General features: G+C 53.7%; 1 protein-coding gene across 1 annotated transcript in view; it reads left to right on the top strand.

The window, feature by feature from the left end:
- Window positions 1-22,359, top strand: part of HTRA1 (HtrA serine peptidase 1) — a 44,558-nt gene that overhangs the window by 10,063 nt on the left and 12,136 nt on the right. The window contains exons 2-3 of the mRNA XM_090278733.1: window positions 13,034-13,133; window positions 13,557-13,761. Of these exons, the coding sequence (XP_090134859.1) occupies window positions 13,034-13,133; window positions 13,557-13,761 (305 nt within the window). The remainder of the gene's footprint in view (window positions 1-13,033; window positions 13,134-13,556; window positions 13,762-22,359) is intronic.

Genomic DNA, 22,359 nt, shown 5'->3' with positions numbered 1-22,359 from the left:
AGTGAGGAATATGTTTGTTCAGTGTTTTGTACACACAGACGGAAAGATAACACGAGCCATACATATACAATCCAGTTTTCTAGTAACCACGTTAAAAATGTGAAGGAAAACAAGTGATGTAATTTTTTCATTTTTTCACTTTTTGGTTCAGTTTTATTGAGAGAGAATTCATGTCCCATACAATGTACCCCTTTAAAGTGTACAGTCCAGAGTTTTTATACATTCGCAGAATTGCACAACGGCCATCACTCTCTAATTCTAGAACATTTTCATCCCTCCAAAATGAAACCCACTAGCCATTAGCAGTCACCCATGACCCCCACCCCCCACGCCAGCCCTCGGCAACCACTGATCTGCTGTCTGTCTCAGCTGGATTTCCTGACATCCAGACATTTCATATAAATGGCAGCAGATAATATGTGGTCCTTTGTCACTGGCTCTTCGTTCACTGAGCACAGCGTTTTTGAGGTTCGTCTGGGTTGTAGCAGGTGTCAGTACTTCGTTCTACTTCATGACCAAGTAACACTCTGTCGTGTGAGAGCAGAAGACTGGACTTCTGTTTGCTCCACTGTCCCACCCGGGGACCGCTCACCCCAGCCCGAAAGGCACTCTGGAAGTCCCCGCGGCGGAGGCAGCACCGCCTGGCTCTACGGAGAGAAATCCGAGCACGTGATGCAGGAAGTCCTCATTGAAAGTCGGAGTATTCTATCCCGATGGGAATTACACGCAGTAAGGAAAAGATCAGGAAACGCGCCTCTTGGATTTATGAGGTCATCTGGCCTCTTACGGGGCTGGAAAGGATGTCGGAAATGGTCTTGTCTACCCTGCTCTTACTGATGAGGTCACCGAGGCCCACAGAGGGGAAGTGGCTTGTTTGGGGTCTCAGGGCCCACTTCTTACTTCTTCCTGGAGCCAGCTGCTCTCTGGCTGGTCTCCTTTTACAAGTTTCCCTCATCCTCCTCATATCTGAAGCCTCGGGCTTATCAGCAGATGGATACAGGGTCCTTCTGGTGGAGGGTCTGGCTTCACCGTCACATCACGCCACATCCCTCTACCTCTTTGTCCCTTTGCCCCAAGCCCCAGGCTGTCCCTCCTCCACCAGGGGGCCGTGGGACAGTGACGGATGCCAGCTGAGGAGTGTGTCCCAGACCCCTTAATAAACCGACCCCAGCCCGCTGCTTCTGGCTGGAACACTCGGGAGCCGGAACTGCCTCGGCCTCTCCAGACAGAACAACCAGGAGCGGTCGCGGCAGGAAGAGAGCCCAGCTGAGAAATCGGGGAAGGTCAAGCCGGAGCCAGATGCTTATCAAGAGGAAAGTTAATAGTGCTTTTGTGAACTGAGCCGTCAGCCGTTTTCCCGAAGATAATAATAGACACATGCAGGGCATTCAGGAGACTGCTGGAGAAAGAAAAAAAGTCGTGTGGTGTCATGGATCGGAGACTTTTCTTTTCCTAATACATAAAATAGGTCAGCAAAGACTGTCAAATGCAGCAGCGCCAACCAAAGCCAAGCACTCAGCACTGGCCAATGAGACTGGGACTGATTATCAGTGACAGGCACCTTTAAACAGACACATGGTTCTGGGAAAAGCACCTTTGCCAGCGCAGCTGAGGCTGCAGAACCGGGCCGTGCTCGTGACTGACAGCACACTCAGGGCTGCGCAGCCGGCTGGCCGGGGCCCCCCAAAAGCCTGTGGCTGACCGGGCGAGACTGTCTCAGACTTGTCTGGGTCAGTCCCTCAGCCCCTGCACTTCACCTGCCCAGTCCTTTCCGGCACCACCAGCCGCAGCCCCGGCCCAGCCCTGCAAACAGTTCCCCGCTCAGGATGCGCCGACATGGGGCCGATGCGCAGGCTGAGGTCTGGCGTCGGGAGAGCTTTTTCCACTTCGAGCGTCTGGGAGGCTGCACCGGAAAGAGAGGGGCTGCCAGCGCTGGGAGGTGCCAGTGCGGGCTGGAAACCCAGGCCGGCCTCCCGGGCTCTAGCTCCTCTTCCTCCTTTACTCACAAAGAGGGAAGAAACAGGTCACACGTAACTCCTGTGAATTTCATTCCTTTATTTCTGTGCACAAGTCAGAGAGTAAAAGTAGCCCCTTTCAATTTTGAGCGTCCAAAGAAGAATAACAGTTGCTCCTTGGGAGTTCAGTTTATTTGAACAAGAATTGATCTCGGAGCCTTGGGCTGCGGAGAGTTTGATACCAAAGCTGTGTCTTTTCTGTCTCCTCCTTCCTTCGATGGGCAGTGGATCTTCAGGTTTCTTCTAGACCTCGGCTGCTGCCTGGCCCACAGCCAGGAAATGCCTCTCTCCTTCCTGTGCATTTGAACGGCAGGGTTCAGAAAAACCTAGCGGCCCAGGCTTCTCTGTGCCCAGGCCCCTGATGGCCTAGAACTTGCAGCCACCTCACGGATTGGAATCGGGGTCTGGTTTTCTGGAGTGTGCAAAGTCCCACTTCTGGGTCTGCTGCCTCCACGCCCCGGACCCGCTCTGGACCAAGCCTCTGGGGCTGACAAGGTTCCTTGGAATTTAATGGAGTGGGACAAACCGAAAACATGGAGAAAACAAGTCTCGAAGGGTGTCTTTGCTGCAATCGCTGGGTTATGCTTCCCCACCCCCACCCAGGCACCCACTTTTGCAAACAGGGAGCCCCATCTCCTTTGCACTGCAGGCCTCATTACCCGTTAGGCATCGGTTCAAACCGATGGCTCTCCTGATGCTCGGGGAGACACTTGTTCAAGTTCCCTGGACCACGGGGTAGCCACGTCTCTGCCATTCTGGCTCCTGTACATGCAGCCTGTCTGCCTCTCCTCTTGCCGCTCAGCTGCTCTGGCCGCCGCCTCCTGCGCCTCTCATGGTAATTCTCAAATTCATCCTTCAGCCTCACAAAGAGAGCTTTTCATCGTGAAAAGTCATCCCCCTTCCCCTCCCTGAATGTGGACCAGCACCTCTCCGGCTGCGCGGTGTCAGGTTAGTTAACTGCCTGCCTCCTGGTCTGTTCTCTACGCTCCTACACACCTGGGACAGTTGGCCTCTCTGCCTCAGGCGCTTGGCCGGAGTCATGGAGCCCAAATTCCAGTTCTGACATCAAAAACCCCGATGTGATGGGGCTGGACCGTTCACCTGAGCCTCCGTATTCTAGGTGCTCCCTTCGCACCATCCCAGCGGCGGGCCAGTGTGGGCTCTCTGTGCCCTTGGCCTTGGCCTTGGCCTAGGCCTGCAGCATCTCCTGCTCTCTGCTCTGCTCTGCCTCCCTGTTGCTGCACTCCCACCCCATCAGAAGTGTGGGGACCTTCAGCTCAGGGCAGTACGGTGCTGGGGAAGAGAGGCGCTGGAAGGGTGAGCCCTGGATCCAGCCCTGACGGCATTCACTTCTCCCAGCCTCTCCATAAAGGTGTCAAACTGTGAGTGGAACAGATGTGTGAGGCCAGGCCCCCAGGTGCATGCAGGTGATGTGTCTGGAGGGTAATTTCCTCTTGGGGTCCCCTTCAAATTTGGGCCTGGATTTATTTACCCAGCCTCTTTGTAGTTAGTTTATGTTTGCCAGGGACAAAGAAATGATCTGAAGTGACCCCCAGACCATCTAAAGACAAAGAAGAGGACAGCCTCCAGCATGCACCCCATGGCTGTAAATGCTGGGGTGTCCCCAGATTTGGGGTCTGAGTCTAGACTATTGCAGGGGGCTCCTGCTTGGGGTGTTGGGGCTGTGAGAGTGTCACTGGGGACCTTTGAGGAGTGGGTCCCAGACCCCTTAAGCAGCCGGACCATTCCCAAAGACTGTTTAAAGTTTCTCTGACAGCCCACTGGGGGTCTGCGGCAGTTGCTTCTTTATGTATAGCGTCTGGGCCACTGGGAGCCTGGCTGGCTGCGTGTCTGCAGGTGGCCAGGGGAAGTGTCCCAGGGCTTTGGGGTGGGGCTTTGAGTCTCGAGCAGGGGTGAGTCTGAGCTGGTGAGTCTGAGCTGGTGTCTCAGGAGTAAGTACTTCTCTGGGTTGTTCATGGTCAGGAGGGGTCTCCTCGCCCTTTGAAGAAGAATGGGCCTTTATTTCCAACCTCTGTGCAGTGGATACATTTTGTGCCCATGCCTTTGAAAGAACTTTATTTCGTTTGTCCCTTGTGCCCAGGCCATGCCACGGCAGGAGGAGAAGGGCTGTATTGGAAGCACTGGGGAGACTAAGGGAAGTGAGGGGTGGCAAGCCGTCCCTGCCGGAGCTGCCACGGTCCCTCAGGGAGCAGACCCTTGGCCGAATCCAGTGGCCTTGTTGGCTGCGTTTCTTCCCATTTCATCCTTTCCCCTGAATCCTTCCCGTTGTTGGAACTGGGTTGCACTCAGATTTATAATTTTTAAAGTACCATACCTTTTCTAGCATTGGAAGTTGAAGAAATTAGGTGAAAACCCTCAGGGGACTTCTTCCCTTCCGCCGTGAGAGCGGGGACGGACCGTGGGAGCCACGTGGTTGAACCTCCTTATTGTAAAGTTGAGGAACCTCCAGCACGAGGGGCCGGCCTCCCCGTGTGAGCCGTGCCCCGTGTCATGGGAGATGGGCGCCTGCCAGAGGCGGATTTAACAGCGGGTGCACCGGGCATGCGCCCTGGGCCCCGACTTCTGAGGGGCCCTGCAAAACCCCAACTTCACACTTTTTCCTAATGACACCGAGTTTGGTTTCATTACTATGGTGCATAAAATATGGTTCACATGAATTTTTATTTTCCCCGTCTCTCTCTCTCTTTTTTTTAAGGGGCCCAATACTTTCTTCTGTGCCCGGGGCCTCCACCGACCTTAATCTGCCTCTGGCGCCTCCCTCCCTGCACACGGGGTGCTGCTTCAGCCCCTGGAGGCCGCCCGTGGCCCCCTGGGCTCAGCCCCGTTCCAGCAGCATCACCACCAGCTCCTGACCGGTGTGATGTGTCTCAGTACTTCACCTGCACGCTGGGTTTTAGATCAGATGCGTTTGGAACGCAGGCAGGGCCGGCTCCGTGGGTGTGCCGCCCGTGTGCGGTCCCCCGGGCCCTTTGCTTGGTGCTCCGCTGTGACCACCTTGGAATTCTTAATAATTATGAAACAAGGGGCCCCCACATTTTCGTTTTGCTCTAGACGCTGCAGATTATCCAGCCGGTTCTGAAAGTAGGACAGTGCATTAAAATGCCACTGATTTGATCAGTCTGCCCCGGAAGCTGATTTGAATTTTGGGAACATGCTGTTCCCTCTGAATAAAGGGGGATTCATTGCTTTTCCCTCGAATACACTGCGTTCTGTTTTCCAAATTAGCTCTACTTATCAGCTCTGGTGAGAAACTGGACTGCGCGATTGTTGTTGCTGGAAGCAAAGGTCGGGGCGTCAGTCCTGAGCCCTGGCCCTGCGTTGTCCTCAGGCCCCGAAGTGGGAGGCTGTTCACAACTGCGGGGGCTGCGGCGGGCCTGAGGCCGGGGGAAGGGCTGGGACCTGGAAGGGAGGCCGCCCATGCAGAGCGGAGCCCTCCAGCCTGGCAGCCAGACGGACGGGGTCAGCCTCCCGCCTGTGCCCCGGGCCGGCTCCAAGGCTGTGCGCGCTGAGCCCCGCTTCCCCGATCCTCTGTGTCTGCACCTTTCCGCAGCCTGGGGGCTCCACCCACACTGCAGGCTTTCGGGAATCGTTAGAGATAACATGTACTCAGGGCTTGACACGCAGCAGGTGCTTAGTAAACGAGGACTCATGCTTCCTGGTGTGATTCCAGGCGGGAAGAACGTGGAGGACCGCAAGGGGGTGGTGGAAGGGGGTTTTGGAGACCTGGTGAGAGGATGGCCGAGTGGAGGGTGTGAACTGAGTCCTAGGAGCGACAGGTGGCGGGTACTCAGAGCCACGTGACTCTCTAGGCCCAAAGAAATATCTCCCAGTTCCAGTTATCAAGTACTTAGGTCCCAACAACTTAGTGGGTATCTTGTGTCCTTACAACATAGTTCATAGTGGTCATCCAAAAAAATTTTTTTTAAAGTTATTTTAATTTTATTATTTGGTAACCACAGTGACGTACGAATGGGATGTTGGGTGCCCTGCTGCCACCCCCATTCCCACTTCAACATTGCTTTTGGACGGTACTTGCTTTTTTCACAGTGGCCACCAGAAATCCAAATTCACAATGAGATGAAATCATCAAAAGGGCTGCAACGAGATCTGATTTTGAAACCAAACTCTCCAGCGCTAGTTCTCAAGGTGGCCACGATACCAAGGATGGCTGGGTTTCTCCGGGAAACCTGAAATATCCTGCGGGCTTGCTGTGGTCCCCTGGGTGCCCCCAGGCAGAGTTTGAGAACCAAGACATTGGGACCATAAAGACATGCTTCTCTCTTCTGACATTTTTGTCTCAGAGACGAACGCAGCACACATTTCGATGTATTTAAAAGCACATGTCCAGTTTTGTGCTAAATCGCTGTTTCCTGTTTCCTCATTGTGGTTTCCATGTTCATTGTAACAGGTTTCTTCTCTGTGACCATGTGTGTCAGGCATGTAACTTAGGGCCTGGCTCTCTTCGGTAAACACTTGAGAATGGAAGTGTCTGTGATTCTAATTTTGATAACAATTGTGGATACTTGTCAGCACTGTGTGTGTGTGTGCCTTCCTCCTATAAGGAAATTGTTGAAAGTCATTAAGAAGTATTATCTATAAAACTCCAGGGTTGATGGGTTCCAAGGAAGCTTGTGGAGGGAGTTGGGTGCTGGGCTAGTAGTTTATTAAGAGGGAAAGTGAATCATTTATTATTTTTGGATGGGATCCTGACAGTTAAAAAACTCATAAAATTATAGGGAAATGTTGGCTACTCTTAATGGGTCAGTTGTTGTGTTTAAAACCAGTAATGATAAATATTTGTTAGGAAAGTAGAAAGCTCTGTCTAAATACTGTGACTCGTTCTTCTATTAGGCCTGGTTATTCAGACTTTGTTTAAAATAAAGTCACGTAGTGTGTTATTCAGGTTTCTCTTTCTGAGAATTATTTTGGATATCCTAGTTTCTTTGCTTGCCGCACACTTTTTAGAAATAGCTAATCAGTTTCTGTAAAAACACCTGCTGGGATTTTCATTGGGGTTGTATTGAATCTGTAGATCAATTTCGGAAGAACTGATCACTTGCCAATAGGGAGATGTCTGGCCCCTGAATATGGTATCTCTCCATTTATTTAGTCTTCTTTAATTTATTTCAGCAATGTTTTGTAACTTTCTGTGTACAGGGCTTGCCCATATTTTGATAACTACTTCCCTAAGTATTTAATATTTTTGATGCTATTATAACTGATTTTTAAAATTTCAGTTTTCAATTTTTTATTGCTAATACAAAGAAGTACAATCGATTGTGTACCTTGACCTATTTTCCTGTGGCACTGATAAACTCATTTATTCTACGTAGTGTATTTATATATTCCTGAGCTTTTTCTATAGGGACCCTTATGTTATTGGCAAATAAGGACAGTTTCATATTCTCCTTTCTAATTTCTACGCCTTTAATGTCTTTTCGTGGCCTAATTATTCCAACTAGGACTTATAAAAATGTTGAATAGACGTGGTAAGAGTGGGTGTGCTCACCTTGTTCCTATTTTTAGAGGGAAGTATTGAGTTTTTCACCATTAAGTATGCATTAGTTTTAGGTTTTTTTAATGATCCCTTTTATCAGGCTGAGAAAATGCTCTTCTATTTCTAGTTTGCTGACTTTTTAAAATCGTGAATTGATGTCCATTTCTGTTAGATCTTTTCTTTTTTTCTTTTTTGCATGTGTTGAGATAATCACTTTGATTTTCTTTTTTAGTACAGGGTGTGGCAAAAGTATGGAAGATAATTAAATAATGAGTAATGACCCAAGAATAAACTGTGTTTCGTGTACTCATGACTGGGAAACTGCTTTTGCCACAGCCTGCATGTTAATATTGTGAATGACATTGTTTGCTTTTCAAATGGTAAGCCAACCTTATTTATCTTTTCCTGAGGTAAACCCCACCTAGTCATGATATATTATTCTTGTTATTATATTGCTGAAGTCTGTTTGCTAAAACACTTAAGGATATTTGGTCCATGTTTATGCTGGACATTAGTCTGTAGTTTTCTTATGTCTTTTGTTTGGTTTTTGTATTAGGATAACGCTGAGTTTATATAAGTTGGACAGTGTTTCCCCCCTCCTGCTTTTGGGAAATGTGTGTGAGGCACTAGTATTGTTTTTTTTTTCTTAAATGTTTGGTAGAATTCACCAGTGACGCCCTATGGGCCTGAAATTTTCTTTGTGGGAAGGTTTTAGATTACAAATACATTTTTTGATAGATACAGAATTATTAAGGATATCTGTATCTTTCTTGAGCAAGCTGTGGTAAATTCTGTCTTTTAAAGAAATCTGTCCATTTTATCTCATAAATGTGCATAAATGTGTTCATGATATTCTCTCATCAGACTGTCAATATCTGTAGGATCTGTAATGATGCTCTCTCTTTCATTCCCAACGTTGGTCTTCTTTTCATTAGTCAGGAATGTAGAATAGACCTTACTCTTCCATTTCTGAATTCGGAATTGCCAGCTTTCTGTAAATGGCAGGCCATTACCAAACACTGGCCAGTTCCAGCTTCCTGCACAATCATGGAACTGTGGGAAGGGCCAGGCCCTGACCCTGCTGGAGGCCCCCCACCCCCCCTCATTCCCTCTGCCACCCCAGTTCTGGCCTAAGTAGAGGGAGTTCTGGTTGTCCTCTTCTGGTGCCGGTTGGTCACTGCCTGGGAGTCTGAACGTGCACCTGTGCTTCCGTTCAGACCGTTCTGCTGACCCGGCTCCGTGTCTCCCTTCGGCAGCGGCTGTGGGGTACTCTTGTAAGCTGGGGAACACGGTGCCTGCCATACCAGAAAAGCTGCTACCCCACACTTCCCCCTGGTCTCCGCCTCTGCAGGGGTGGCCCCAATGGCCCTACAGGAGGAGCCTCCAGGGTCTGCATGCATTTGCCAAGGCGGGAAGGGGTTCTCTGGACACCTTTACCTCTCCCCTTACTTCTCTGCTCTACCACTGAGGTATGTGGCGCTCACACCTGTCCAGAGTTGCCTGCTAAGCAGCACCTTGACCCACTCTTTAAAAAAACAATTTTTTGTTGATGCATGGTGTGACTTGGCCAAGCTCTTCATATACAGCAGCTCATAAAATTAGCATCCGAAGCACACAGGGGAGGTGTCATCATCCCATTTTATGGGACGCGCTTAGGCAACATACTGAGGTCACACGGCAGGTGAGTACTGTGTTCAGAGCCCAGAGCTTGTGCTCCGACTCGCCCTCCCCAGGCCGAGCGGCCCAGATGCCCCAGCGCTCCATCCTTCTGCGTCACACGGAGAGTGGGTGTGCCAGAGCCAACCTGAGCCATCCCTGGAATTCTTCACCTAAGCTGACCCCTCTCGAGGGAGGACGGCGGTGGGGCTGGCTAGGATTTCTAAAGGCCACGGGTCAGCAGCAGCTCAAGGTCCTAGAGCGGGACTCTTAGCACGGGGCCAGGCAGCTCTTGGAGATGCTTCTCTTCCTCATTCTGAAGTTGCATTGGGAGAAGACCAGCACTTCCTCTTTGGTCGGACAGCTTGCCCAGCTGTGAGCAATTAGTTAATGCTCAGGTTCGGTGGTGTCTGCTCGGCCTGACTTGCCCATTGACAGCGGCCCAGCAAGCGGTGGGAATGGACGTCACGGTTGCTCTTTCATCTGAGCTGCACAATTGAGGCCTGTCAGCGGGGCTTCGCAGTGTGGTCTGGGCTCCCACTGCCGCCCTTTTCTGTCTATTCATCTGCAGAATTCGGAGAGGGCTGTGCCCAGTCTCAGATCCCACCAGCTCTTGTCTTGCTGGGGCGTGCTGGGGTAAGAGGGAGAAAGAGGGACTGAGTCAGAGAATGCTGGGGCTGGAATAGATTGCTCGGCTCATCCTGGAGACACTTGGCCCCATTTTACAGACAGGGAAATGGAGGCCACCTGGCAGACAGAGGATGGGGCCCGGGCCTCCTTGTGTCCAGCCACTGTCCTCCCTGCTCTCCCAGGGTGGACAGCCCCTGGAGCCCCTTTGTCTAGCCTGTGTGGGAAAGCAGCTAGTTCTCATGGTAGCTGGAAAAACCCATGTTTGTATTCACTCCTGATGTAGGCGAATTCTCTTTGCTGACTTGGAAGTCAGAAAGAGGAAGTGACCTGATGGTCCTCAGTGGCAGGACCCTAGTAATTGTCCTTCTCACAAGGGTCTCAGATCTGTGCTTCCCTGGGGCTTGCTGGTCTGGTTGGCGTTAAACCTGCCTTGGCCTTTCCTAGGAAGCGGAGCTGAGGAGGCCCAGAGGATTGTTTCTAGCCATGTCTGGGATGTCCCGGGGATGGATGGAATGTGTCTCCCCCCTTATTTGTATTTCCCGCTGGTGAAGTCAGAGAGACGCACAGCTTAACCACAACTACCTGGAAACCTGGGAGGTTAACAGATACATAGGGGCCAGCATTAAATTTTAAAAATTGGGGATTTGCTTGGATTTCCCCGCCATTTATACCCCCTGTTAAGGAAACTTAGTGTCTATGGAGAAGTGATGTAAAGTCTCTGAGCCGTGGTTTCCCTAAATATAATATGGGAGCAATGTCTGTTTTTCCAATTGCACAGGAAGAAGGGAAAAATAAAAATAAGGTAGCGTGTGAAAGGATTGGAAACAAAACTAAGAAAAGGGTGCTGCCGTGACTTCGTGGAATTAATTTACCTTGCGAAGATTTCTCTGCACCTTGGAAAATCACGCTTTGCAGAAGGAGAGCAGATTCCAGCTCTGAAATCAAGCGGCACAGAGCCCGGCGGCCGGGACAGTGAGGGGCCCTTTGTTCATTGAGGTCCGTCTCTCCCTGACGGAGGCTCGGGAGAGGCAGGCTGGTCCTCGGGAGGTCCTCGTGCCAGTGCTATGGAGCTGGGTCCCTGAGGTCCCTGGTGGGGACACGCAGCCACAGCAGAGACCGAGGAGGCAACCTCTGCAATCTCTGCAGATGCTGAGGTGCCCATGGGAGGCCCATGGCTGTGCAGCTCTGAGAGCCACCGAGGACGTGAGAGTGTCACAGCCATCACTGATGGCCTAGGCCGGGGAATGGCCGCACCCTCTCAGGGAGAGAGGCATGTATGCGTAGAGGTGAGTGTAGGAGTGTGTGTGTATGAGTGTAGGTGTGGGAATGTATGTCTTTATCAGTGTGTATGTGTGCGTGTAAGTATGTGTATGTGTGAACGTAACTGTGAGCATGTGTCTGTATGTTTGAGTACGTAAGTACGTGTGTGGATGCGTTTATATATGTATGTGTGAGTGTATGTATGTATGTGCGCATGCTTATGAGTGGGAGTGTGGGTGTGGGCTTGTGTGAGAGCGTGTGTTGGCGTGTGTTGGGGACACACAGGCCCTTCAGTAGGTGAGGCCAGTGGTGTGCTTTTAACCTGCAAGGCGAGTGGTGAATCCTGCTGAGTGAGCTGTGACGGGGAGGGTGGATGGTGAGGGGACAGGCCAGTGCTGCTTAGACCATCTACAGCCAGCCCAGCAGCAGGTTTCTTTTCCTTCCACTGCCCATCCATCATGCGTCAATACTTTCGTCCACGGTGCTAAAAGTGAGTTACTACCAAAGCACGATAAAGAAGTCAAATACCAGTCCCAGTGTAACGTTCTCAGGTGCAACAAGCCTAACGTTCCTCTGTGAAATTAAAAAAAAATCCTTTGTTTGTTTGTTTATTTATCTTTAGAGAGAGGGGAAAGGAGACAGAGAGGAAGGGAAACATCACTGTGTGGTTGCCTCTCACTCGCGCCCCCAACTGGGGACCTGACGTGCAACCTAGTCACGTGCCCTGACTGGGACTCGAACCAGCGACACTTGGTCCTCTGTGAAATTGATGGAAAGGTTTCTGGAAGCTTCCTGCCAGATTCTGCGTGGGGCCCAGTGGTCGCGAGCGGCCAGCGGAGGCGCGGGTCCCCGGAGCGAGCCCTGTGCAGCGCCCAGCGGGGCCGGCGGGCCAGGCGGAGATGAGGGGAGAGGAGGGGAAGCGTGTGGCTCTCGGCTGCCCACCAGCCTCGGGCCCCTCCGGCCTGCTGGAGCAGCGAGAGACTCCTCGAGGAATATCGGCAGGGGGCAGGGATTTAAGGCCAGAGGAACAGGCTCAGATTGCATGCACACTACCTCTGCCACCACGCCTGCCGGACAGATGGGTGTCCTGGGACCCCGAGTCTCCAGGGGCTCATTTCTGAATCAGACGCCTGGGTGTGTGCATCTGCTGGTTGGAGACTAACTTTTGGCTTTGCTAGAAGCCCCACGTTGGGATAAGTGATAGCTTTCTCCGGAAGTAGCTTCAAAAATGGCCACCACATGGGGTTCACTAATTACAGTGTGTATTTTTATATAGAAAATGATGGTCACTTGATTCCCCTCTCTCTCCCTTCCCCAACGGTAACAAGGCGCCTCTGTGCCTTCTGGCCTGGGAAGTCCGGGCTTGGGAAGAATAGCTAAGGTGTGGTGGAAAACAGCCCTGGGGACAGAGAGTGGCCTTCCTCGGCCCCGTGTTTGAGGTGAGATCTGCGCCTTGTCATGCTTTTCCGTAGTATCTTTTAAATCCATAACATCTGATGGGCATCCCGTCAAGAACAAGCCCAGCCCTCCCCTGGATGGTGGCAGCGGGCTGAGAAGGGCTGCTTCTTGGTGGTGCTGGGGCAAGTCGGGGAAGGGACACTTGGCAAAGGGGGTGCCATGTCAAGGTGACCCTGGGGTGACCAGTTTGGAATAACTGGTAGGGGGTCCAGGTATTGGCAGGTGCCTCCGGTTCAGCATTTTCCCAGCAAGAACTACTGAAGGAAGAAAGCCAGGCAGAGGTCCTCTCTGACAGATGTGGCCGTCTGATCTGAGTGCGTATTTCCTCGGGAACCAGAAGGACCTTTGCCACTGAGCCCACGTCTGGGACCTTGTTCTCACCCCCCTCCAGGTGTTTCCAAAGCCCTCGGACACCCCCTAACCCGTGTCTTTCTCCAGGTGACCGCGGCGCAGAGAGGAGTGTTGTTCAGTGCCTTCTCTTTGCTTTCGTCCCCAGGGCAGGAAGACCCCAACAGTCTGCGCCACAAGTACAACTTCATTGCCGACGTGGTGGAGAAGATCGCGCCTGCCGTGGTCCACATCGAGCTGTTTCGCAAGTAAAGAGGGGCTTCCTTCTCCCACAGCCTCCGAAGCGCCCACCAGTACATGCCGCCCTTAGCAACCCGTCGGAGCTATTTTTGAGCCACGTTTTGAGCCACTGAATTTTTTCCCAGGGGAAGATAAGGGTTTCTCCCTTAAGATGTTTTCCCATTTGACTATTCAGATCTGCATTCTTGACCCTTCCAGATGTTTGAAGAACCCCTGGCTCTGAAGAGATTCCCATAGAATATTTTCTAAGTGGAATTCTTCTGATGCATGTACAAGCCAGCCTGGTGTTCCCTTTCCTAATGTTAAACGGACCCCAAATGTGCAAGGGTGATGTGTAGATGCGTTGGCTGTTGGAGAACCCGTTCCTCGGCGCGGCAAAGAGTGGGTTTCCAGGTGTTTCGGGTTTAACCGGTTGCTCTTTTGGGTTCTAGGCTTCCTTTTTCTAAGCGGGAGGTGCCGGTGGCCAGTGGGTCTGGGTTTATTGTGTCCGAAGATGGACTGATTGTGACTAACGCCCACGTGGTGACGAACAAACACCGCGTCAAAGTGGAGCTGAAGGACGGCGCTGTCTACGAAGCCAAAATCAAGGATGTGGATGAGAAGGCGGACATCGCCCTGATCAAAATTGACCACAAGGTAAGTGTGTCCCCCACCTGCAGAAGCGGGCTCTCGGGGGTGCTGGCTGGCACTTGCAGAAACCTGGAGCGGGTCTCACCCCCCCGGTGACAGCACTGACGCTGGACTGAACCAGTCAAACCTGGGCCGAAGGACAGCCTTCGGGAGGTGCCGAGTGCGGCCGGCGGTGGGGGAGGGGAGGGGGCTCACGGAGGCTCCTGTAATAAGCAGGCTATAAGACCAGAGAGTTTTAAAGATAGTGGTGTACCTTTTTATAAAGGAAAGCCACAGGTTTAAAAAAAAGAAATTATAGGTAAGCGGTGGAAATGAAGTCTCCCATTCTGAGGCTGCTGCCGTTCCAAATTCGTGCATTATAGGTCCGAAGACAAACCGGGTCTCCCAAATTAGGTTTTGCAGGGTTACTACATGTGTTTTAAAACAATACTCCATGCTTAGAGAAGTTTGGGGAACCTTGAATTAAAACAAGGCAAGTGGGTTTCTTCCTTACAGAACGTCCCAGAGCTTTCAATATGCTAATGGGCGCATGACGCTTCTGCAAAAACTGTACACCCCACGCTGCAATTGTCTGAATTCGGTACTTTGGCCTCCCTCACTTCTCCAGAGCTGAAACCTGGTGACTGCCGTTCGGGAAAAGCTGGGCTTGAAAAGGGTTTGCCTGCTCCTTCCGTGTTCTCCTTGCAGTCATTTTTGCTCCGTTGGTCTGTTTAGCAAAATCTTCGTCCCTGAAATTAAATCCGGTTCTCCCTGGACATCAGGCATTCCCGCTTGGTGGTGGGCTGATGGTGGAGGTTTGGCGTGCCGTGTGCCATGTGCTCAGCGAGGCGCATGCTCTGGTTTCTTCACGCCCTTGGCCTTTTCCAGACTTCGTCAGGAAGGAAGGCTCAGGGTAGGTTGGTGTCCTGTTGCTAGCCAGGAAAAGGTCACAGAGACGTGCCAGGCGTGGTGTGTGTGTTGGGGGGTGTCTTCTTTCCCAGCGCTCTGCAGAACTGCCTGGCTGTGGGCTGTGCAGTGAGACCAGCGTGGTCCTGCACAGGCTGTTTTTTTACTGTGTTCATCGGGGCAGAAACGGGCTCTGTGTCTGGCGCAGTTAACTGGCCTGGAGCAAGGTTGCGATTGTCTGTGATTTCTGTTAGGTTACTGTGGACTCACTAGTAACAGCTAATCTTTCAAGAGGTGTTTATTGGTCACCATTATAATCACAATAACTTCTGTTCGATAAGCTCTAATACAGGGGCCCGGCTCTGCCTTCATTTGTAACTTTCACCTAATCTGCAAGATAATCGTCTCTATCCCCGTTTGACAGAGGAAGAAACAGGGGCTCAGAAAGCTTACGTGACCTGCCTGAGGCCACACAGCCGCGCTGCGGTGAAGTCCCAGCCTTCCAGGCCAGCCAGGTTGCTGCTCCCCAACTGCCCAAGCCCATGGCCGTTAGCGGAGGGATGGGGCCTGGCCTTTTGGTGCCCTAGGATGGCTGGGTTTTAAATAGCTCGCGGGCAGGCTGGCGCATCCCCGTTTGGGAACGCTGCTAGAAAGGTGTCCAGGATGTGGCCGTCTCACCGGAAGGAGGTGGGTTGGAACAGCACATCCTGAGGCCCCACACGAGGACCTTTCAGCTCCACGGAGCCCTTGGGAGGCAGCCAGCAGCCGGGGCTCTCTGCAGGCAGGGCGCTGGCCTGGGTGCCGCGTGAGCTGCTGTCCCCACTGAGCAATCCCGCGTTTGGAATGTGTGGGTGCGGCCCCCGTGACGGCTCAGGCGGGGGCGCAGGGAGGGGGTATTCTTTTCAGATTCTGAGACAGGTGGCGGCAGGGTGGTGTGGTCCCTGACGTGCCCAGGCAGGAGAGGAGGGATCCCGGCACCAGCTTTTGCTCCGTGGCTCTGACCGGCGCCTGCTGCCCGGGAGGCCCGCCCGTGTGCTCCAGCAGCTCTCAGAGACGTGTGTCCGGCCCAAGGAAAGGGGCTTGGCCGTGGGAAGGTGAACTAACGTGGCTTTTGGAAATGGAATCGGAAATGAAAGGATATTAACTCGCAAACGCCCACACGAGGGACCGGTTTCCACTGACCAAACTGCTCTGTTTTTTGCTGATAGTAGTTGAAGGTGGGGACCACGCAGACGCTTCTTCCAGCTCTTTCCCTCGCCTCCCATGGCCAGGTGTTGAGGATTTATTTAGGACGGGGTGCGGAGACTGGCTGGGAACGAGGCCCCTCTCACCTCGGCAAAGACACGATTTAATAACGTGCAGGCAGTGGGCGGCGGAGGAGCTCACCTTTGGTGAGTCGCTCTCAGGAACAGCAGAAAAGAAGAATAAGGGCAGGAAAACCCGGAGCAGGCAGAACAGAACCAACAAAAACGGGGCCTGAGGGTTGCACATGGTTCGAGGAGGCCAAGGTCCGGCCTCCCAGGGCCGTTTTCTAGTGACCCAGGGGCCCTGCACGACAGCCCTCCACCTACAGGGCCCTGTGGCTCCGTGGTGGGCTCCCAGCCTGGGCCCGTTCTTCCCTCCAGCACTGTGATTGCGCTTGAAGGGGTCCCCGTTATTTGAAGGGCTGTCCTCACCACTTTGAGTGAATGGGAAGTGCCACGGACATCTGTTGTCATTGCTGCTTGCCATCAGCTGCCCTTCTGGGGGCAGCGGCCAGCCTTTCCTCTGGGGTCTGCTTCTCCCTCATCCATCGTGGCGCCCATCACCCAGTAACCAAGCAGGCCCTCCCCTCGGAGTCGCCGCTGGCTGTCACCCACACAAACACCACGCGGATGCAGGTGGCATAGCCCGGCTGCCGAGGCCCCCGGTGCTGTCCGAATTCTGACCCTTTCTGAGCCCCAATTCCCTCCTTTTTCTTCCATTCTGGGAACTCCCCTCATATCTCCAGTAAACCCGTAGGGGCTTGAGGTTGCCAGAGACATTCTGGGCTTGCGACCAAATCACTCTTCTCCTGGCTTCCTCCTGCTGAGCAGACACATGTGCACCCGCTTTCCCCGCTGAGTTTGCGCGGGGAGGACTTTTGGACGAAGGCTTGCGTGAGAGCCAGCAGGCCCCTCTTGCCTGCTCTGCGACCCCCCCTGGCAGGCTCCCCCTCTGCCCCAGGGTTTGGAACCCCCTTTGCCTCGGGCGGGGCCGGGCCGGCCAACGTCTGCCCCAGGCGGGGAAGGAAGCCTGCTGCAGGAGGGAAGGACAGTGTGCACGCAAACATTTTAATAGGAAGCAGCTTTGAGGGCAAACTAGTTCAGCTTCAGATACAAACCGTTCCCAAATGTGGTGAACAGGACCCTGGCCGTGTTTGCAGAACATCTTAGTTTTTATCCAAAGGCAGCATTTGGTCTGGGCAGTGTTTTCCTTGCAGCTGAGAGGGAGATAAAGAGAAGGAGGTGAAAGAGACCTGTTTGCTGCTTTGGGCCAGAGGATGAGGCAGAAATACCGGGAATGCGTTGAAGAAGGTAAGAGGGGGAAATGGCTTGTGCTACAGCTGTTGATCCAGCTGTGCTGACTGGCAGGCACTCAGGAGAAAGGCACTCCCCCCCCCAACTCCCCACTCCTTGGCGATTGCAACATTCGGATCATGTCCTGTCTGTCTGTACACAACCCTTCACACGCGTCCCGCTGCTCTTACGGAGAGATCTTAGCTCCTACAGGTCTGGCCTGATGGGGCGCCCCTCCCTCTACCCCTCACCCACTGTGGGGACACAGAGCCCCTGAGGTGGCCCCATTTCACTGTTTGTGCCCCCTCCTCTCCTTGTCAGAGCTTAGAGTTGACGTATTTCTATGCTGATTTACGTTCAGCTTCACTACAGAGTGAGGGACACACTTGTCAGGTGGCAGGGGGCCCGGAGTACGGGGTGTCCCAATATGAGTGTCAGTGCGTCTGCTCGGAAGGAAGCGAGGGTCCCGCTCTGGGGGGTGCAGGCAGGGAAGGCGCCTGGGCTCGTGCAGGGAGCTGCTCCCGTGCAGGGAGCTGCTCCCCGGTTTTGGGGTGAGGCGATGGGGCACCAGGCGGGTTGCAGAAGCCCCCCCACCCCCCACTCTCCTCCCGACTTCTCGGCCAGGGCTCTTCAGCTCCCAAGGGCCGCCTGGGGTTTCGATGACAGATGGCTTTGTTGGGGCGGCTACCGTCGCCTGCGGGCTTTGGTAACCCAAGGAGCTGCAAGGCGGTGAGGTTTGCTGTGGGCGCTTTTCCCTGACGCCAGCAGCCCGGGGGGCGTTTGGGAGCAGCCTGCCGAGCCTGCCGAGCCTGGCGAGGGAGGCTTTTCTGCGCTCACCCCCCCAGGCGTGGGTCCCTCCCTGGCCACCTTTTGGGCCAGCTGCCACCTGCAGGCCTGTTTGAAGTGGCCGAAAAGTGAGACGGGAGGGCAGGGGTGACTCTGTTTTCAGAGGGTCCTTTTACTGCTGAGCTGGCTGCTGGGGTCCGCGGGGTGGGGGCGCGGGCTGGTGCCGCTCACCCGCCAGCCCCAGGGGCAGCAGAGCAGGCTCTGGTCCTCTCCGGGCCTGTGTCTCGGAGCGTGGCCCTGTGTGTGGCGGATCTGCCCGAGTTCCCTGAGCCAGGAGGGTGCAGGGTCCCCCGGGCGAACCCCCGGCACGCTGTGACTCACGCCAGCCCTCCGACCCGCTCTCCCCAGGCAGCCCGATAGTGAGAGGGCGCTGACTGAGCCCCAGCTCATGCAAAAGGGAGCCGGATAACAGAAAGCCTGCCCTGGAGTGGCTTCCCACCTCCCCGCTGGTGCTTCCCCTCGGAAGGCCACCGGGCGCCTCAAGCTCGCGCTCCGCCTTGGTTACCCTCTTGTGTTTTTCCAGGTGGCGTTTCTTCCCCCTCCCCCGGGGCTGGTCCCAGGCTGTCGTCTCTCTCCCCGAACTTACAGAGCTGCCATTAACTTTCTAAAGATGCCGCAGAGCCTGTGAATGTTCCCAGGTTTCCATTACCGTATTGATTTTTACCATTTTTAGGAGGGTGGGAATCAATATTGCATTAGGCAGCGTCAACCCAGCCGGCGGAGGCGAGGCTGCCCCGCTCCGCTGTCCAGCCTCCGTCCCGGGGCCGAGGAGGACGTGGCTCCGGCCCCTTGCTGTTCCGATGGCATTCCCTTTGGAATGTGAAAATGCCTCAGCTCCCCACACCATCCAGACCAGGGCCCTCGTGTGTGTTCTCTGGCCCCGCTTCAAGAACTTAGTTGATTGAAGGAAATTCTTTGGCTCTCTTTTTTTTCTTAATATGGTAATGCCTTTTTTCACTCTGGCACTCTCTCTTCAGGAATTGGATTAACGCTATTATTTATGGTTCTGGTAAAGCAACTGCCAAGCTGTTGGCTGTGAATTTGTAGGTGGCCAGTTGGGAATGTCTCCTGTCCTCTTCCCCGAAGGGGGACGTGCATTGGTGCCATTTGACAGTTTAGTGAGTGTGGAAGGATGTGTTAGAGCCCAGGGTTGGCCAACCCCGACCGCGGCTCGCGGCCCAAATCTGGCCCTCCGTCTGTTTTTGTAAATAAAGTTTTATTGAAACACAGGCACGGCCATTCCTTTAGGTAGCGTCTATGGCTGCTTTCACCCCGCAGCAGCGGAGCTGAGTCGTTAGGGCGGAGACAGTGTGATAGGGCCCGGGAAGCCAGACGTATCTATTTTTTGGCCTTACCATTGGCCCTATGGTAAGAGTGTTCTCTATGTCCCCATTGTATGTCATCAATATGTATTAATTAACTTCTTTTAATATGCCCCAAGTCATTGACCATTCAAATGATTTTTATCCAGCGGAGGTAATGTATATATGTATTTTATTATTATTTTTTTTAATTTGAAAGGAATTCTATATCCTGGGAAACTTCCTGGCACGTGGCACAAGCCTAAGTGGTCACCGGCCGTGAGGAGCCGGTCAGTGCGCCTTTAGTTCAGCAGCCACGGAGCGGCCGGAGGGTGGGGGGCACCGAGCCAAACGGAGTGAGACCCCAGCCCTTCCCTGTGGGGGTCCGGCCGGTATACACGCCCCCTTCGCCTCTCTGAACCCTGAGCCTGCAGCCTTACAGACGGCTGGAAGCCAGGCTGCTTCCGGAGTCAGGCACCCCGACTGACCCAGCAGGCTTAGCTGACCCCCATTAGTGGGCTAACCCCACTTCTAAGATCCTGATGGATGTTTTAAGATCTGATTTGTCCATCCTTTCGCTCACTCGTGTCCACATTCATTGGTTCTAAATGTTTACCGGCCAGACGTTGTAGCAGCAACAGCCAGGGTGACATCAGTGTGTGGAAGTGGGGTCCGAAGGGGCTGGCAGGCGCCCCGCTTGACGAAGACCCTGCTCTTCCTCCTCTGGATGCCACAGAACGTGAACACTCGCCAGCCGCTGGGCTCCGCCGTTCAGCTGCTGACATTCGGTGGTTTACGCGACAAGAGTTAGGGAGCATTAGAAACGTCAGCGTCCTGCTCCGGCCTAAAGGAAACTAAGGACGGTGGTGGCGCCCATGCGTGGGAGGGGGCAGCGTGTTTCATTTTCTTTCTCCCTCCCACACCCCCGGTCCTCTGATCTCTTCTGCCTGGACCCCTCCCATGCCCGTCGCTGTCCCATTCCTCCCACCTGTTCCACCTCTCCCGTCTCTGTTCAGCCACAATAATATGTCACCTGGGGAAGCAGATGGTGGCAGTGCGGTCCCACCGTCCGCCTGAGTTCTGTCTGTGTTGGCGATCTCAGCCCGCATGGCACACGGCAGCAGACCCTTCCTGCCCTGGCCTCTCGGCTCCTTGGCCTCGCCCATCGCTCACCTGCTCCATGGAGCCACCTCCCCCGTGGAGCTACCTCCCTTGGGAGTAACCTTGATCTTGTCATCACTGATGACCTCCATCCTCTCTAATCTGAATCCCAGGCATCTCACCCTTGGCCCACCACCTCCTCCCCTGGCAAAGACGCTTTATGGGTATGTGACGTGGGTACCCACAGGCCCCCTGCGTGATGGCTTAATGCTCTGGGTCTCTGTCTTAATTTGATCTTCAGTTTGTGTTCCGTCAGTGAAGTCTCATGAGACAGTGGAGTGTGTGCTCGGGGACCGAAGCCTTGGCTCTTACGCTTCTCCTCCTGCTGCCTTCCCACCTCCTCAGGATGGGCTCTTGGCCTCCAGCTCCCTGTCCCCAGGGACCCCTGGCCGCAAATAGCAGTCACTGCTAGTGGTCCTGGTGAGGAAGGAAGTTGCAGTGCCCTTGAGGCTGTCTGCCCTCCGTGGGTCGGGGCAGTGGGCCCTTGGGCTGGGGACATGCCTGGCGTGGCCTCCCCGGCCCTGATCGGGCACCCCGCGTGGGTCTGTGCAGTAGCTGTTGGGCAGAGCCCCGAGTCCTGGGGCCCCGGCATCTGCACCCACCCCATGAGCCTCTGTGTCTCAGGGAGTGTGACGCTAAAGCAAACTTTAAAAAATCAGGACAGCTTGAGGGAGAGAAGCATGGAAGGAAAGAAAAAAACCTTATATTTTAGTACCTTTCTCGGCACCTTGTATGTGCCTATGAACCAGACACCCACATTTTTATTTTGCCCTGAACCCCGCTAATTATGTATCTGGTGCTGCCCCCAGCAGCTCGGCTCCAGCCAGCCTCTGCCTCCTCTGGGTCCACAGCCCACCGCTCTGCTCGCCCTTCCCACCCCCCAGCGCTCACTCCCGTCGTAACCAGGCTGCTCACTGGCTGGCAGACCAGTCCTGGAGGCCAGCATCGCCCGCGTCTCCTCTGCGGCCTCGTGTGCTTTTCCTTAGCAGACTCGCAAGTTCTATGGCCGGGCCTCTGGCTGGGCATGGGGATGTGCTATTTTCCCCACTGCATATTTTTTCAAGAAAATGAAAGGTTAGCATAACCGTTTCCAGAAGGCACATTGACTCACTCAGTTGAGTCACAGCCAGTGGCTGCACCATCCGCCTTTGAAGCAGACCCTCAGCACACAGGACCCGCCTGGAAGGCCCGGCCCCTTGGAAACAAGTGTGCTGGGCAGCTGGCGGAGGCCGCGGCTTCTGCCGATTCAGCAACAAAAATATTTTTGTAACGGGAGCACTTTTCTTCTCCTTTTCAAAGAAGAGAACGAGGCAGTTGACTTGCCTCATTAGGTTAAAAAGAGTCGCCAGTTTTCCCTTTAGCTTCCGTGGTTGGTTTTATTGCTCTGGTGTCCCCACGCTTCAGGGGACGAGGCCGCAGTGAAATGAGCACTCGGGGGCTGTGAGGCGAAACCCGGCGTGGCCAGAAGCTGAAATACGGACGGGTCGGTGCTGAGCCTGCTGGGGAGCTGTCTGAAAGATTTACTAAGGACTCTGGTGCCCGTTTTGATCTTACCAATTTAACTGTAGTCTGCTAGTACGTTTTTTTGGAAATCAACCAGGTCTTCTGGAAAGAATCCCAATTGTCAGAGCTGAGATGACCTTGGATAGCCGCAGGCTCAACTTCCTTATTTCAGAAGTGGTAAAACCAAGGCCCACGGAAGTCCGAGTCGCCCAAGGTCACGGAGGGAGTTAATACAGGACCAAGACCGAATCCAGATGTCCTGCTGCCTGGGACAGGGTGCTCCCAGGTTACGCGCAGGCCGTGGTGGCATCGTGTGTGTGAGCTTGTGTGTGCGCGTGAACATTTTGTCTGTCTTCATTCCGCACCACCCT

Source organism: Furipterus horrens, unplaced genomic scaffold (assembly GCF_987537825.1).
Source record: "Furipterus horrens unplaced genomic scaffold, mFurHor1.1.pri manual_scaffold_5, whole genome shotgun sequence".
Taxonomy (NCBI): Eukaryota; Metazoa; Chordata; class Mammalia; order Chiroptera; family Furipteridae; genus Furipterus; species Furipterus horrens.
Note: the sequence above shows the minus strand (reverse complement) of the source record. Positions and strands in the feature narration are given on the sequence as shown.